At 46.6% G+C, this 17,613-nt stretch overlaps 1 protein-coding gene across 1 annotated transcript in view; it reads left to right on the forward strand.

The window, feature by feature from the left end:
• The window catches only part of elapor2b (endosome-lysosome associated apoptosis and autophagy regulator family member 2b), a 128,164-nt gene extending 111,415 nt beyond the window's left edge, over positions 1-16,749 (forward strand). The window contains exons 20-22 of the mRNA XM_078235986.1: positions 2,687-2,865; positions 9,393-9,558; positions 16,056-16,749. Of these exons, the coding sequence (XP_078092112.1) occupies positions 2,687-2,865; positions 9,393-9,558; positions 16,056-16,115 (405 nt within the window). The 3' untranslated portion in view covers positions 16,116-16,749. The remainder of the gene's footprint in view (positions 1-2,686; positions 2,866-9,392; positions 9,559-16,055) is intronic.
• Positions 16,750-17,613: the final 864 nt, after the last annotated feature.

Consider the following 17,613-nt stretch of genomic DNA (forward strand, 5'->3'; position numbering starts at 1 on the left):
AATCTGTTTCTCCTCCACACCTTTCCTCATTGACCCTCATTGGCTCCCGGTCCCCCGAAGCCTCAAATCTGCAATTCTCACCGTTGAATTTAATTCCTTCCGTGGCCGCATTCCCCTCTTTCTCTGTGCTCTCCACCAGCATTGCAAACCTCCCGAGCTCTCTTTCCCTCTGCTCAGGGCTCCTGGTATCTTCCCCTCCCTTCAACTCACCATTGGCAGCTGGGCCTTAAGCCACCTGCACCCAACCTCTCAGATTGAAAACGACAGGGCCTTGGGTGTTGGGTAGCCACTAATAAATCCAGTCGGGAAGTCAGGAGAAACCTCTTTACGCCGAGAGTGGCGAGAATGTGGAATTTGCTGCCATTGAGGCCTACAGCTTTGATGCGGTTAAGGGAAAGTTAGATAAGATATGAGCAAGAGAGGAGTAGAAGGAATGTTGATGGACTTGGGTGAAGAAAGGGGGGAAGAGATTCATATGGAGCATAAACACTATCGTAGATCCATTGGACCACATGCAGGTTGTTTGAGCCCCGTTTTAATGTTGTCTTGTGATTGGAGTTCACCGAGCCCTTGGCCTCTCCGTCTCCAGATTCTTTAACCGTTAAAAAGGGTTTCTGCCCCCTCTGCTGGTCACCCTGTGCAACAACATCACAGTAAGAAGTTTAACAACACCAGGTTAAAGTCCAACAGGTTTATTTGGTAGCAAAAGCCACACAAGCTTTCAGAGCTCTAAGCCCCTTCTTCAGGTGAGTGGGAATTCTGTTCACAAACAGAGCTTATAAAAACACAGACTCAATTTACATGAATAATGGTTGGAATGCGAATACTTACAACTAATCAAGTCTTTAAGAAACAAAACAATGTGAGTGGAGAGAGCATCAAGACAGGCTAAAAAGATGTGTATTGTCTCCAGACAAGACAGCCAGTGAAACTCTGCAGGTCCACGCAACTGTGGGAGTTACAAATAGTGTGACATGAACCCAATATCCCGGTTGAGGCTGTCCTCGTGTGTGTGGAACTTGGCTATCAGTTTCTGCTCAGCGACTCTGCGCTGTCGTGTGTCGCGAAGGCCGCCAACAGGCCTTGTTGTTATTAAATAACAACATCACCTCAATCTCTGCAGCCACTTTGCTTTGGGGCCTATTCTTTGTTTAAAGGTGAGAGGGCTCCTCAGCCTATTTTAGTGTACTGATGCAGAAACAGACCGCCCCCCCTCTCCTCTGACACCCCTCGTCCCGAAACCACTCAAGCTATTTGCACCCCAAATGATTGTGGAGGAATTGTCTGCAGGGCAAGTTCCCTGAATTGATTACTCGTCTCTCGAAGAACTTCCTGATAGCTGTTTGAAAGTTAAGGTTTAAATATTCTGAGCCTGTGTTTCTCGAGAATCATTAGAATCCTTACAGTACAGAATGAGGCCATTTGGCCTATCGAGTCTGTACCGACCTCAATCCCACCCAGGCCCTATTCCCGTAACCCCACACATTAACCCTGCTAATCCCCCGACATTAGGGTCAATTTAGAGTCATAGAGGTTTACAGCATGGAAACAGGCCTTCTTGGCATGACCAATGAACCTAACCCGCACATCTTTGGACTGTGGGTGGAAACCGGAGCACCCGGAGGAAACCCACGCAGACACGGGGAGAACGTGCAAACTCCACACAGACAGTGACCCGAGGCCGGAATTGACCCCGTGTCCCTGGCGCTGTGAGGCAGCAGTGCTAACCACTCTGCCACTGTGCCGCCCCTTTCTTGTACTCCTGCTGTTTATTTTAAAGTAGTATTTTGGATTAACTATTTCCATGCCAATTACTGCTAAGATTGACATTGAGAAACCTCCTTTCCACATTGAAGGTTTCAAAATTTCTCCCTGTATTTTGTAGTTTGCAAAATCATGGCACAAGAGGATGAGCAAAGAGTTCTTGGATCTGTTTCATCCTGAAAGAGACTTTTGAGCATGTCAGCTTCCATCTATCTGGGTAGTTTTCATCATCAAGGGAAGGAGTCGCTGCGATCAAAAATTGTGCTCTTCCAGAAAGAGATGCGGGAGTCCCACACGTAACACCTTCGCCTTAACATGTGTAGCATGCATTCTCTATAAAAATGACCACTGTTTATCCTGATATTAGAACCAAAGAAAAGTTATAGCACAGGAGGAGGCCATTGTCCATGCCAGCCTGAAGACACCCAGGTGCCCTTTCTAATCCCACCCTTCTGCACCCGGCCCATAACCCTGTAGCTTACAGCATTTAAGGTGCAGATCCAGGTTATTTCTAAACGAGTTCAGGGTCTCTGCCTCCACCACCAACTCAGGCAGCGAATTCCAGACACCCACCACCCTATTTATTAATTGTCTATCAATGAGAAAAACTTTGCAATCTTCTTGTGGATTCTAGGGGCTGGCTGCAATATTACCAAGCACCCTCCTTAGAAATAATTTTTACATATATAGTTGTTCTTGATGCCCTTATAGTGCAACCTTTACGAGAATAACCTTCAACCAATTCATTCATTCAACGCTTGAACCAATGGAAGTCTGACCGTGAGAAGCGGTGTTCCCTTGTTATAAATTCCCAGTTGGCAAGGTTGAAATGTGTTTTTTCAGGCGTGAGGGAGACTGCCTGTGGTGGGGAATCTCTCGGCAGTTTTAACTGTAAAAATGAATAACTTGTTCCTTGTTATAGGAAACCACTTACGTGTGGAAGGAGCCGAAAGTTTGCATTAAAGGCGTGAATCTCCCTGCAAAAAGTATCAGCGATTGTGAGATGATAGATTTTTGGCTGAAAGTGGTTGTGGGGATTGGAGCTTTTACTGCAGTCCTCCTGGTGATCTTAACCTGCTACTTCTGGAAGAAGAACAAGAAGTAAGTTCACTCAAAATGTTCAGAATGTCAATGAAACCAAAAGCAGCCAACTTTAAAAGTCGATTATGTTGAATAATTTGTTCCTGGACAAATGTAATTTAATTAATTTGCATAGGAATAGAAATCATAGAAACCCTACAGTACAGAAAGAGGCCATTCGGCCCATCGAGTCTGCACCGACCACAATCCCACCCAGGCCCTACCCCCATATCCCTCCATATTTTACCCGCTAATCCCTCTAATCTACACATCCCAGGACATTAAGGGGCAATTTTATCACGGCCAATCAACCTAACGCGCACATCTTTGGACTGTGGGAAGAAACCGGAGCACCCGGAGGAAACCCACGCAGAGACGAGGAGAATGTGCAAACTCCACACAGACAGTGACCCAAGCCGGGAATCGAACCCAGGTCCCTGGAGCTGTGAAGCAGCAGTGCTAACCACTGTGCTACCGTGCCGCCCTCAGTAAAGAGTGTTCAGCTGGTTTTTTTCTGTAATAACTTTCAAATCTAAAAACACAGGGAGAAAGCGACCAGGCCCTTCAAGCCTGCCCCACCATGATCATGGCTGATCTACGCTGGCCTCAACTCCTTTTCTGTGCCATTTCTCCCGTCGCCCTCTATTCCTCGATCTATCAAATATTTATCCAACTCCACTTTAAATACTTCTAATGATCCAGCCTCCAGCACCCTCTGGGGCAGAGAATTCCAGAGATTCACCACCTCCTGCGAGAAGAAATTTCTACGCACCTCAGTTTTAAATGACCGGCCCTTTATCTTGTGGCTTTGTCCCCTTGTTCAGGACTCTCCCATTAGTGAAATCAGTGGACAATTTAATGTGTCGGTTTCATGCTCAATGACAGCACAATATACATGGCATGTAGTAATCCTATTGCTGCAGAGTCAATTTGATTGGAATGCGATGCAGATAAAAGAAATACGGAATGGGCTGTGTGTAGATCCCACAGGGTTAGGATGTTGAAACCTCTCACTGGGGGGGAAAGTACTTCAAACCTCCCTCTGCAGAATTAATAAAGAACATTTCAAATATTGAATCTTGAGTCAGAGGGGATTGGTGAATGGTGCAGCAGAGAGGTGGTTTGAATAGATGAGTAAAGCTATCTGTGTTAATGGTTTTGGTTTGGGAATGACCCTGTTCTCTGGGATAAATCAGTCGTTGTAAGTGGAGTTTAACTTCAGGATTAGTAGAATGTCCATTCTTACACAGGCAGACTTGAGTGAGTACCTACTTATAAAGAACCTTTTCTCAAGCAGAGACAATTATCAGAAACTATTTTGCTCATAAGTATATCTGCAATACCGTTTCCAATCTAATAATAGCTGCATTTATAAAGACAGATGCATCATAATTTGAATGATGACTATTACATGGGTTAAGTGTCAGGTGGACAAGTCCCCGGGCCCGGATGGAATGCATCCCAGGATACTGAAAGAAATGTCAGAGGTAATAGCGGATGCGTTAGTGGTTATTTATCAAAATTCACTGGACTCTGGGGTAGTGCCAGCTGATTGGAAAACGGCTACTGTTACGCCGCTGTTTAAAAAAGGAAGTAGACAAAAGGCGGGTAACTACAGGCCGGTTAGCTTAACGTCTGTAGTTGGGAAGATGCTGGAATCCATCATTAAAGAAGAAATAGCAGGCCATCTGGATAAGAATGGTTCGACCAAGCAGACGCAGAATGGATTGATGAGAGGAAAGTCGTGTTTGACGAATTTACTGGATTTTTATGAAGAGGTGACTAGTGCGGTTGACAGAGGGGAACCGGTAGATGTGGTGTTTTTGGATTTCCAAAAGGCATTCGATAAGGTGCCTCACAAAAGGTTGCTGCAGAAGATTGGGGCACACGGAGTTGGGGATAAGGTGTTAGCGTGGATTGGGGATTGGTTATCTAACAGGAAGCAGAGAGTTGGAATAAATGGGTGCTTTTCTGGTTGGCAGATGGTGACTAGTGGCATGCCGCAGGGATCGGTACTGGGGCCTCAACTGTTTACTATTTACATAGATGATCTGGAGGAGGGGACTGAGTGTAGGGTACCAAAGTTTGCTGACGACACGAAGATAAGTGGGAAAGTGAATTGCATGGAGGAAGCGGAAGGTCTGCAGAGAGATTTGAATAGGCTGAGTGAGTGGGCGAGGATCTGGCAGATGGAGTATAACGTTGGCAAATGTGAGGTTATTCACTTTGGAAGAAATAATAGCACATTGGATTATTATTTAAATGGGAAAAAATTACAACATGCTATTGTGCAGAGGGATCTGGGGGTCCTTGTGCATGAGTCGCAAAAACTCAGTCTGCAAGTACAACAGGTGATCAAGAAGGCAAATGGGATGTTGGCATTTATTGCGAGGGGGATAGAATATAAAAGCAGAGAAGTCTTGCTGCATCTGTACAGGGCATTGGTGAGGCCACAGCTGGAATACTGTGTGCAGTTTTGGTCCCCTTACTTGCGAAAGGATATATTGGCCTTGGAGGGAGTGCAGAGAAGGTTCACCAGGTTGATGCCGGAGATGAGGGGTGTAGATTATGAGGAGAGATTGAGCAGATTAGGTTTGTACTCGTTGGAGTTTAGAAGGCTGAGGGGTGATCTTATAGACGCATATAAGATAATGAAGGGGCTGGATAGGGTAGAAGTGGAGAGATTCTTTCCACTTAGAAAAGAAACCAGAACTAGAGGGCACAGCCTCAAAATAAAGGGGGGTCAGTTTAGGACAGAGTGGAGGAGGAACATCTTCTCTCAGAGGGTGGTGAATCTCTGGAATTCTCTGCCCACTGAAGTGGTGGAGGCTACCTCGTTGAATATGTTTAAGTCACGGATAGATGGATTCCTGATCTGTAAGGGAATTAAGGGTTATGGGGATCAGGCGGGTAAGTGGAACTGATCCACTTCAGATCAGCCATGATCTTATTGAATGGCGGGGCAGGCTCGAGGGGCTAGATGGCCTACTCCTGCTCCTATTTCTTATGTTCTTATGTTGTGTGAACAGTGTAATTGTTCAATAACTATGTTGAATGGGAGAGCTTGCATTTGTTTAGGATCAGTGATGATAGCAGTAACATTAAAACCGAAGTACAATAAGTTTCTGTTCTGCGATCCAGAATTTACAACTTTCCATTTTGAAAGTGTTATCGATTTCCTTGACTTAGATTAACTGAACCTTCTAAGTTCAGGGCCCTCGTACGTGTACATTATAGCACTGACTTACTGCACAACTCACAGAATTACTTTCAGTAGCTGATGTATGTATGTGTAAATTAAGCACATTAACATACTTCAGAGTAAACCTTTGGTTGTGGAGTATATAATAGTGTCTTCCCCTTTATCGACACCGCAGAAAGTCCCACCACTGGGAATGGCAATATTTTAAAATTGTGGATTTTTAAAAACTTTAAACAGATTGTTAACGTTTTGTATTGTTTCTCATCTGTGCTACAGAGCTAAGTATGATGTTTTTGAAATAACAGATGTATGTTTTTGTAGCGAGGTGTTCATCTGTTTTATGTACCTGAGATTGGCGAGAAGAGAAACAGTTTGATTAGTTTCTGAAGTGACTAAGTTGAGTTCCAATGGTGGGATATATTTTGTCCAAAGGAACAAATGCAGTTTTATGGTGATGACTCCATTCAGTAAATAATGCTAAAAGTTCTTTGAGGTGATTTATCTCTGTAACAAGTGTTTCCAAAAAAAGGGGAAGATCTCATAGCAGTGACAGTGCAATAGATATCCCCGTTTATCCAAACAGTCGTCTGTCAACCAAGCTGCTGTTTTCAGGAATTAAATTATTGCATGGATGTGAGATCAGCCCTGTGCCACGATTGAATTCCTCCTCTTGAATATCCCCAATTTTAATCGCTCCACCATTGGTGACCGTGCCTTCAGCTGCCTGGACCCTCAAATCTGGAATTCCCTCTCTCCACCTTTCTCTCTGTCTCTCTCTCTGTCTCTCTCTCTGTCTCTCTCTCTGTCTCTCTCTCTCTGTCTCTCTCTCTCTCTCTGTCTCTCTCTCTCTGTCTCTCTCTCTCTGTCTCTCTCTCTCTGTCTCTCTCTCTCTGTCTCTCTCTCTGTCTCTCTCTCTGTCTCTCTCTCTGTCTCTCTCTCTGTCTCTCTCTCTGTCTCTCTCTCTGTGTGTCTCTCTGTGTGTCTCTCTGTGTGTCTCTCTGTGTGTCTCTCTGTGTGTCTCTCTGTGTGTCTCTCTGTGTGTCTCTCTGTGTGTCTCTCTGTGTGTCTCTCTCTCTCTGTCTCTCTCTCTGTCTGTCTCTCTGTCTGTCTCTGTCTCTCTCTGTCTCTGTCTCTCTCTCTCTCTGTCTCTCTCTCTCTCTCTGTGTCTCTCTCTCTCTCTCTCTCTGTCTCTCTCTGTCTCCCTCTCTCTCTGTCTCCCTCTCTCTCTGTCTCCCTCTCTCTCTGTCTCCCTCTCTCTCTGTCTCCCTCTCTCTCTGTCTCCCTCTCTCTCTGTCTCCCTCTCTCTCTGTCTCCTTCTCTCTCTGTCTCCCTCTCTCTCTCTGTCTGTCTGGGCCTGATTTTACCATTTTGAGTCTAAGTGCCAAATCCGGGCGTCAAATAGATCCGCGCCTGGAATCCTCTTTCCAGCGCACCCATACGCGTTTTTCCGGCTCTGGTCCGATTCGCGCTGTGGGCAGGGCTTAGCGCTGGCGGACCAATCGGAGCTCTGAACTGCGCATGTGCAGTTCGAAAAAAATCTGACGGCGCGCCCGGGCTCGAGAAAAAATGCAGAAAGCGGAGAGAGCGGCTCTCTGACGATCATCCTCTGGGGGGGGTGGGGGGAGGTGGGGTGGAGGGGCGGGTGGGAGGAGGAGCGGGGGTGGGACCCAGATCATCCTCTGGTTGGGGCGGGGGGGATCCGCTGCCAGTCTGCGGCCGATCGGTGAGGAGGGAGGGGGCGGGGTGGGTCCACCGCCACTCTGCGGGCGATCCCTCCTCCCCACCGGAGGAACGAATCCCTCCTGCCGGAGTGGACGTGCGGCCATGCCATCCCACAAAACCTTCAGGATGAAGCGATTCCTCACTAAGAAGATGAAGCAAAACCGGCCGATTCCACAGTGGATCCACAAGAAAACCGGCTACAAGATCAGTACAAGTCCAAGAGGAGACACTGGAGAAGGACCAAGCTGGGCCTGTAAAGGGATACACCATCACTGGTACACTACCAGCCACAGATTACTCTTCCCTGCAGGGGCAAGAGAGCGGGAGAGATGGCTGTGGCTGGTAGTGTACCAGTGATGGTGTATCCCTTTACAGGCCCAGCTTGGTCCTTCTCCAATGTCTCCTCTTGGACTTGTACTGATCTTGTAGCCGGTTTTCATGCGGATCCACTGTGGAATCGGCCGGTTCTGCTTCATCTTCTTAGCGAGGAATTGCTTCATCCTGAAGGTTTTGTGGGATGGCATGGCCGCACGTCCACTCCGGAAGGAGGGATTCGTTCCTCCGATGGGGAGGAGGGATCGTCCGCAGAGTGGCGGCGGACCCCCCTGCCCCCTCCCTCCCCACCGATCGGCCGCAGACTGGCAACGGACCCCCCCACCCCCGACCAGAGGATGATCTGGGTCCCAACCCCACCCCCCCTCCTCCCATCCCCCCTTCGCCCCAACCCCACCCCCCCTCCTCCCATACCCCCTTCGCCCCAACCCCACCTCCCCTCCTCCCACTGCCCACCTCCCCCCCCCCCCCCCCTCGCACCCGCCCCCCCCCCCCCCCCCCCCCCCAAACCAGAGGATGACCTGGGTCAGAGAGCCGTTGCAGGCTCTGAGCCCGCTCTTCGGAAGCTGCAGCGACGACTTCAGACTTTTATTTACCAGGTCGTTAAAAGCACGGATCCGGATCGGGCCAGAAGACGGCAAAGTGGGATTTGGCGGTAGAGTTGGGTGCGCGGTTCATTAAGTCGATTTAAATGCATGCCAATGCATTTAAATCGTCGAGCCACCCGATTCGGGCGTGGGCTGGACCTGCGCCCGGATCGGGTGTCGGTAAAGCCGCGATCTGCTCGGATTCGGGTGCAGATCGTGGTATAGGCCCGACGCCCAACTTTACCGCGATTTCGTGCCCGAAGTTTTGGTAAAATCGGGCCCTCTCTCTCTCCCCCTCCCTCCCTCGTCCACCCCCTGGCCATCCGCCCCCCTCGCCGTCCCCCCCCTCTACCCCACTTTCCACAGTAACTTCATTGCAGTGTTAATGTGAGCCTACTTGTGACACTAATAAATAAACTTAAACCTGCAAACTACTTCACTTTCCTCCTTTAAGACATTCCTTCGAAATAACCTCTTGGACCAAGTTTTTGTTCACCTGACCTAATATCTCCCATCGTGGCCCAGTGTCAAATTGTGTTTTTATAAACTCCTGTCAAATGCCTTGGGACTTTGTGATGTTAAGGGTGCGATTATAAATACAAGCTGTTAACAAGAAACCAGCTCACTCATCCTGTCACCAAAACATTTGTTGATCTTCTCTGTCTCTACCATCCTGCATCATTTTCTTAACCTGATCCTTCCAGGCTGGAATACAAATACTCCAGGTTGGTGATGAATGCTAACTCGAGGGAAGTGGAACTACCTGCAGCTGACAGCTGCGCTATAATGGAAGGAGAAGATAATGAAGATGACATTGTTTATTCCAATAAACCGTCTTTACTGGGGAAGCTGAAATCATTAACTTCAAAGGTGAGAAGTGAATGTATTCTTCATCCTGTGATATGTTTATGTAGCTGTTACAAATCTTCTTTGGTGATCACTCGCTGATGAGTGTGATTGTCTGCTTGAGAAACTTTGTGTTCCTGGTCGTGGGTTCTTGCGTGGCTAATGACCCCGATCCCAGAACCGCGTCTTCAACCACACTCTTGGCAGGTGTTTCCAGGAGGTGGGTTCGGTCCTTGGACTCGGGATTGCTGGGATTCCTTTCTCAGGCTCCTTTTAGCTGTAAATTGGGAGAGGGGAGTGTGCAGCGGGACCTGGGTGTCCTTGTGCACCAGTCGCTGAAGGTAAGCATGCAGGTGCAGCAGGCGGTAAAGAAGGCAAATGGCATGTTGGCCTTCATTGCGAGAGGTTTCGAGTACAGGAGCAGGGATGTGTTGTTGCAATTATACAGGGCCTTGGTGAGGCCACACCTAGAGTATTGTGTGCAGTTTTGGTCTCCTTTTCTGAGGAAGGATGTTCTTGCTCTCGAGGGAGTGCAGCGATGGTTTACCAGGCTGATTCCGGGGATTGCGGGAGTGAAGTAATGAGGGGAGATTGATTTGGTTAGGATTGTTTTTGCTGGAGTTCAGACAAATCTCCATTCACTGCAACAGGACCAGAGAATCCCGCTGGAGTGAATTGCTGGAAAATTCCACCCGTTTTCTCTATTTCTGACTATTTTAAATCATTTCTTGTAGAAGCTCCTCCTTGCTCTAAGGAGGGCGTTGACTGCCATGGAGTTCCATGATTACATTTGGCAAAATACTGCAGTGGTTTGCTGTTGCCTTCTGCAGTATGGCTGTTGCGGAAACTCTCCCACTCTTACTGCCTGCCATCAAGCATATTGAAAGGATTTACAGGCGGATAATCGACCTGTCTGGCTGCATTATAAATGCACCCTCCATGGCCATCAGGTCCTGAAGTGGGTCTTGCAGCTGGAGTTTCCGGTTCACAAATCCTCCCTTCTGTAAGATAAAGTTTGCCGAATCTAAGACCTTAAGAAGTCTTTACTGAAATACGCTATTATTGAGTGAGGTTCAATATTAATATTTCCTGGCTATCATTGGTTGGAATTTTCCAGCCGCACCAGCGGGCATCATTATGGGTGAGATGGGAAAATTTGGAGAGAGGCCAAAAATTAATTGTGATGTGGAGATGCCGGCGTTGGACTGGGATGGGCACAGTAAGAAGTCTCAGAACACCAGGTTAAAGTCCAACAGGTTTATTTGGTATCATGAGCTTTTGGAACGCTGCTCCTTCATCAGGTGAGTGGAGAATTGGGTTCACAAACAGGGCATATATAGGCACAAACTCAATTACAAGATAATGGTTGGAATACGAGTCTTAGCAGGTATTCAAGTCTTTACAGGTGCAGACAATGCGAGTGGAAAGAGGGATAATCACAGGTTAAAGAGATGTGAATTGTCACCAGCCAGGGCAGTTACATAGAACAGTACAGCACAGAACAGGCCCTTCGGCCCTCGATGTTGTGCCGAGCTTTGTCCGAAACCAAGATCAAGCTATCCCACTCCCTATCATTCTGGTGTGCTCCATGTGCCTTTCCAATAACCGCTTGAAAGTTCCTAAAGTGTCCGACTCCACTATCACAGCAGGCAGTCCATTCCACACCCCAACCACTCTCTGAGTAAAGAACCTACCTTGGACATCCCTCCTATATCTCTCACCATGAACCATATAGTTATGCCCCCTAGTAACAGCTGCATCCACCCAAGGAAATGAACGTCCACTCTATCTGTCCCCCTCATCATCTTATAAACCTCTATTGAGTCGCCTCTCATCCTCCTCCGCTCTAAAGAGAAAAGCCCTAGCTCCCTCAACCTTTCCTCATAAGACCTACCCTCCAAACCAGGAAGGATCCTGGTAAATCTCCTTTGCACTCTTTCCAATGCTTCCATGTCCTTCTTATAGTGAGGTGACCAGAACTGCACACAATATTCCAAATGTGGTCTCACCAAGGTCCTGTACAGTTGCAGCATAACCCCACAGCTCTTAAACTCAAACTCCCCGTTAATAAACGCTAACACGCTATAGGCCTACTTCACGGCTCTATCCGCTTGAGTGGCAACCTTCAGAGATCTGTAGATATGAACCCCAAGATCTCTCTGTTCCTCCATATTCCTCAGAACCCTGCCGTTGACCCTGTAATCCACATTCAAATTTGTCATACCAAAATGAATCACCTCGCACTTATCAGGGTTAAACTCCATCTGCCATTTTTCGGCCCAGCTCTGCATCCTATCAATGTCTCTTCGCAGCCTACAACAGCCCTCCACCTCATCCACTACTCCACCAATCTTGCTGTCATCAGCAAATTTACTGACCCACCCTTCAGCCCCCTCCTCCAAGTCATTGATAAAAACCACAAATAGCAGAGGACCCAGCACTGATCCCTGTGGTACACCGCTGGTAACTGGTCTCCAGTCTGAAAATTTTCCATCCACCACCACCCTCTGTCTTCTATGAGATAGTAAGAAGTCTCACAACACCAGGTTAAAGTCCAACAGGTTTATTTGGTAGCAAATACCATAAGCTTTTGGAGCAATGCTCCTTCGTCAGATGGAGTGGTCTCTGTTCTCAAACAGGGCACAGACACAGAAATCAAATTACAGAATACTGATTAGAATGCAAATCTCTACAGCCAGCCAGGTCTTAAATGTACAGACAATGTGGGTGGAGGGAGCATTCAACACAGGTTAAAGAGATGTGTATTGTCTCCAGACAGTACAGCTTGTGAAATTGTGCAAGTCCAGGAGGCAAGCTGTGGGGGTTACTGATAATGTGACATAAATCCAACATCCCGGTTTAGACCGTCCTCATGTGAGCGGAACTTGGCTATCAGTTTCTGCTCAGTGACTCTGCGCTGTCGTGTGTCGTGAAGGCCGCCTTGGAGAATGCTTACCTGAAGATCCAAGGCTGAATGCCCGTGACTGCTGAAGTGCTCCCCCACAGGAAGAGAACAGTCTTGCCTGGTGATTGTCGAGCGGTGTTCATTCATCCGTTGTCGTAGCGTCTGCATGGTTTCCCCAATGTACCATGCCTCGGGACATCCTTTCTTGCAGCGTATCAGATAGACAACGTTGGCCGAGTTGCAAGAGTAGGTACCGTGTACCTGGTAGATGGTGTTCTCACGTGAGATGATGGCATCCGTGTTGATGATCCGGCACGTCTTGCAGAGGTTGCTGTGGCAGAGTTGTGTGATGTCGTGGTCACTGTTCTCCTGAAGGCGGGGTAGTTTGCTGCGGACAATGGTCTGTTTGAGGTTGCGTGGTTGTTTGAAGGTAAGAAGTGCGGGATGTGCAGACGCCATGCAGACGCTACGACAACGGATGAATGAACACCGCTCGACAATCACCAGGCAAGACTGTTCTCTTCCTGTGGGCGAGCACTTCAGCAGTCACGGGCATTCAGCCTTGGATCTTCGGGTAAGTGTTCTCCAAGGCGGCCTTCACGACACACGACAGCGCAGAGTCACTGAGCAGAAACTGATAGCCAAGTTCCGCACACATGAGGACGGTCTAAACCGGGATGTTGGATTTATGTCACATTATCAGTAACCCCCACAGCTTGCCTCCTGGACTTGCACAATTTCACAAGCTGTACTGTCTGGAGACAATACACGTCTCTTTAACCTGTGTTGAATGCTCCCTCCACCCACATTGTCTGTACATTTAAGACCTGGCTGGCTGTAGAGATTTGCATTCTAATCAGTATTCTGTAATTTGATTTCTGTGTCTGTGCCCTGTTTGAGAACAGAGACCACTCCATCTGACGAAGGAGCATTGCTCCGAAAGCTTATGGTATTTGCTACCAAATAAACCTGTTGGACTTTAACCTGGTGTTGTGAGACTTCTTACTGTGCCCACCCCAGTCCAACGCCGGCATCTCCACTTCTATGAGATAGCCAGTTACTTATCCAATCGGCCAAATTTCCCTCCATCCTACACCTCCTTACTTTCTTCATGAGCTGACCATGGGGAACCTTATCAAACTCCTTACTAAAATCCATGTATACGACATCAACTGCTCTACCTTCATCGACACATTTAGTTACCTCCTCAAAGAATTCAATCAAATTTGTGAGGCAAGACTTACCCTTCACGAATCCGTGTTGACTATCCCGGATTAAGCTGCATCTTTCCAAATGGTCATAAGTCCTATCCCTCAGGACCTTTTCCATTAACTTACCGACCACCGAAGTAAGACTAACCGGCCTATAATTATCAGGGTCATTCCTATTTCCTTTCTTGAACAGAGGAACAACATTCGCCACTCTCCAGTCCTCTGGCACTATCCCCGTGGACAGTGAGGACCCAAAGATCAAAGCCAAAGGCTCTGCAATCTCATCCCTTGCCTCCCAAAGAATCCTAGGATATATCCCATCTGGCCCAGGGTATTTATCGACCCTCAGGTTTTTCAAAATTGCTAATACATCTTCCCTCAGAACATCTACCTCCTCCAGGCTATCAGCCTGTATCTCTCACACATCCTGAAAAACATGGTCCCTCTTCTTGGTGAACACTGAAGAAAAGTATTCATTCATCGCCTCTCCTATCTCTTCTGACTCCATGCACAAGTTCCCACTACTGTCCTTGACCGGCCCTAACCTCACCCTGGTCATTCTTTTATTTCTCACATAAGAGTAAAAAACCTTGGGGTTTTCCTTGATCTGACCCGCCAAGCACTTCTTATGCCCCCTCCTGGCTCTCCTAAGCCCTTTTTTTAGCTCATTCCTTGCTACCTTGTACCCCTCAAGTGACCCAACTGAACCTTGTTTTCTCATCCTTACATACGCTTCCTTTTTCCTCTTGACAAGACATTCCACCTCTTTTGTGAACCATGGAGGCCATTTCCTCCCTTTAGTAGGATTTTGCAAGCCCAGGCCAAATGGTGAGTGTTACAGATAGTGTGACATGAACCCAAGATCCTGGTTGAGGCCGTCCTCATGTGTGCAAAACTATCAGTTTCTGCTTGGCGATTCTGTGTTGTTGTGTGTCTTGAAGGCCGTCTTGGAGAACGCTTACCCGAAGATCAGAGGCTGAATGCCCGTGACTGCTGAAGTGCTCCCCGCTAGGAAGGGAACACTCCTGCCTGGTGATTGTTGAACGGTGTCCGTTCATCCGTTGTTGTAGTGTATGCACGGTCTCGCCAATGTACCATGCCTCGGGACATCCTTTCCTGCAGCGTATCAGGTAGACAATGTTGGCGGAGTCGCACGAGTATGTACCGTGTACCTGGTGGATGGTGTTCTCACGTGAGATGATGGCATCTGTATCGATGATCTGGCACGTCTTGCAGAGGTTGCTGTGGCAGGGTTGTGTGGTGTCATGTCGCTGTTCTCCTGAAGGCTGGGTAGATTACTGCAAACAGTAGTCTGTTTGAAGTTGGGCAGTTGTTTGAAGGAAAGTAGTGGGGCTGTGAGGATGGCCTTGGCGAGATGTTCGTCTTCATTGATGACATGTTGAAGGCTCTGAAGAAGATATCGTAGCTTCTCCGCTCCGGGGAAGTACTGGGTACTCTGTCGACTGTGTCCCATGTTTGTCTTCTGAGGAGGTCAGAAATTAATTGACCATTTAGCAAATTTTCCCTTCCCGCCCGTGACCATGCCTGCTGCCGGCGGGAATGGAACATCCCATCAGGTCTGCTTTTATAAAACATGTCCCAGAGTTGAAAGTGACTTCATTGATTGGCAAAATGTATTTTTAATGGGCTAATTATTTAGCAAAATATTTAATAAAATGACATCTCTTTAGACATTGGTTATTTTACTAACATGCTCTGATAATAAATAGCATTTAATTTTACAATATCGTTAATCAATCTGCCATGTTTTACACATGTGGAGTTGAGACCAACCACAGTGGTTAGCACTGCTGCCTCACAGCACCAGGGACCTTGGTTCAATTCCTGGCTTGGGTCACTGTCTGTGTGGAGTTTGCATGTTCTCCCCGTGTCTGCGTGGGTTTCCCCTGGGTGCTCCGGTTTCCTCCCACAGTCCAAGGATGTGCAGGTTAGGTGGATTGGCCATGCTAAATTGCCCCTTAGTTTCAGGAGGACTAGCTAGGTTAAATGCATGGGATTATGGGGATAGGGCTTGGGTGGGATTGTGGTTGGTGTACACTCAATGAGCCGCATGTCCTCCTTCTGCACTGTAGGATTCTATGATTCTATTCAACACAACAGGGTTGGAGGGAGTGGAGATATTTGTACCAAGGTTATGTGAGGATTGGAGGAAGAGGTGAGGGACGAACAGGAGGAGGATTGGCAAATGAAGGTTGGGAATGGGAAAGGATGGAAGATTCGAGGAAATCAGAAGTTTTATTTTTGACTAAAGGCAAGCTTATTCCTCCAATTTGTTGAGAAAAGTTTTAATTCCCCGCTTTGCTGACATCTGCCATAAGCTAGTCCCAACTAAATCAGCAGAAACAGTGTCTAATCATTAATCTTTTTCTACTTTCTCATACAAGGACAAAGATGACATTTTTGAATCCGTTCAACTCAAGTCACCAAGAGCTCGCAATATATGAGGAAGGAAAGTTGGTTGTGGAGACGTTGGCAGTAATTGCTGCTATCAAATGCCGAAACAAGCCAGCACAATCAATGTGGATGAGAAAACTTCTTAAATACTTCTGTACCTGAAACACTATTCAAAGAAACGTTTGCAAACAGATACTGTTTGATTGCCTTATTGTGCTAGTTGGAAGGAATATCAGACATGTGTTGCCAAATGTGATGAACACTGCTGGTTGCCAAACTGACAATATAAATCTCAGGAAGAGCTTACACTCATTCTTCTTAATAGTTAACCAATACAATTGGACACTTTCATTCATATTTTTCTTTGCGATTTGTGTGGTTTGCGAGGTTATTTTGTTCTGTTCCCCTTCTGTATCACTGCAGTGAATTGCAGTACTCTCTTCCCCAGTTTTTAGATTTGGCTGTATTGAGCTATAGCTGTAAGTTCCACAATTTTAAATGATAAAATATATATTATATTTATGATGTGCAAAGCAACAAATAAACTGATATCTCAATGATGAAAATAATCTTGTAATGTTTACAAGACAGTGAACATCTCCTGATGTTTTGTTTTTAAAAATCCCTCTAATGCAGTCCCTTCCTGGCCTGCGAGCAAAATAAAACTCTTTGGATTAGAAAGGTAAAACTTGCTGAGTGTGCACTGGAAGTTATTCAGTCTGTATGTTATTTTAAAAAAACTGGACACCTGTTACAAATATCAGACTGATTAAAGTGTTTCCGTTTGGCTGTAGTATTTCACGGTAAAATACTTTTTCTCAAGTTCCAATAATTTTAATATAAACTTTCTAGTTTTACCTTTCATTTGGCCAATCCTATCTGGAGCCAATTAGTTTTGTCCCCTGAATGTCATTTGCAAGTCACCACTCTGATCATCATCCTTTAAGGAACGATACCCGTTACTTCAGTAATGTTTACTATTGCTGCCGCAAATATATCAATTATTGAAAGTGAAATGATATTGGTGAATGGTTTATTGGATAATTTATACTGTAGAATTAACCAGATTAAATGCGCTAGTGAAACGTTTAATTGATTTTTGTTTGGTTGCTGTGTGAAGAAACACCAAGGCTCGTAGCACAGAGAAAAGTTTCATGCTTTGTATGTTGTAACGTTGATCAGTGTCAGAAATCCCTAAGAGTCGGAGCAGGATGTTGCCAAGATGGAATGAGATGCTGTGTTACATAAAAGGGGAAAATAACACAGCCACATTGTTTGTACCTTTGTGAGCTTGACTTGAGTGAAGAGGCGCAGTCAGTTAATCTAATTCAGCACAGACTGAGAAATGTGCTGGGCTTTCAATACAGAAATCAAACTTTAAGAAAGATTTTACAAATAGTTTTGCTACAACAGGAGTTGGTTCATAAATAAAATTGGTTGAGAAAGTCCCACCCCACCCCACTTCCATCCCCGCCATTCCCTGTTTCCCCCCCCCCCCCCCCCCCCCCCACCGATTATTACTGGCAACAATCATCAGGATTCTCATTA

This window comes from Mustelus asterias, chromosome 19, assembly GCF_964213995.1.
Source record: "Mustelus asterias chromosome 19, sMusAst1.hap1.1, whole genome shotgun sequence".
Taxonomy (NCBI): Eukaryota; Metazoa; Chordata; class Chondrichthyes; order Carcharhiniformes; family Triakidae; genus Mustelus; species Mustelus asterias.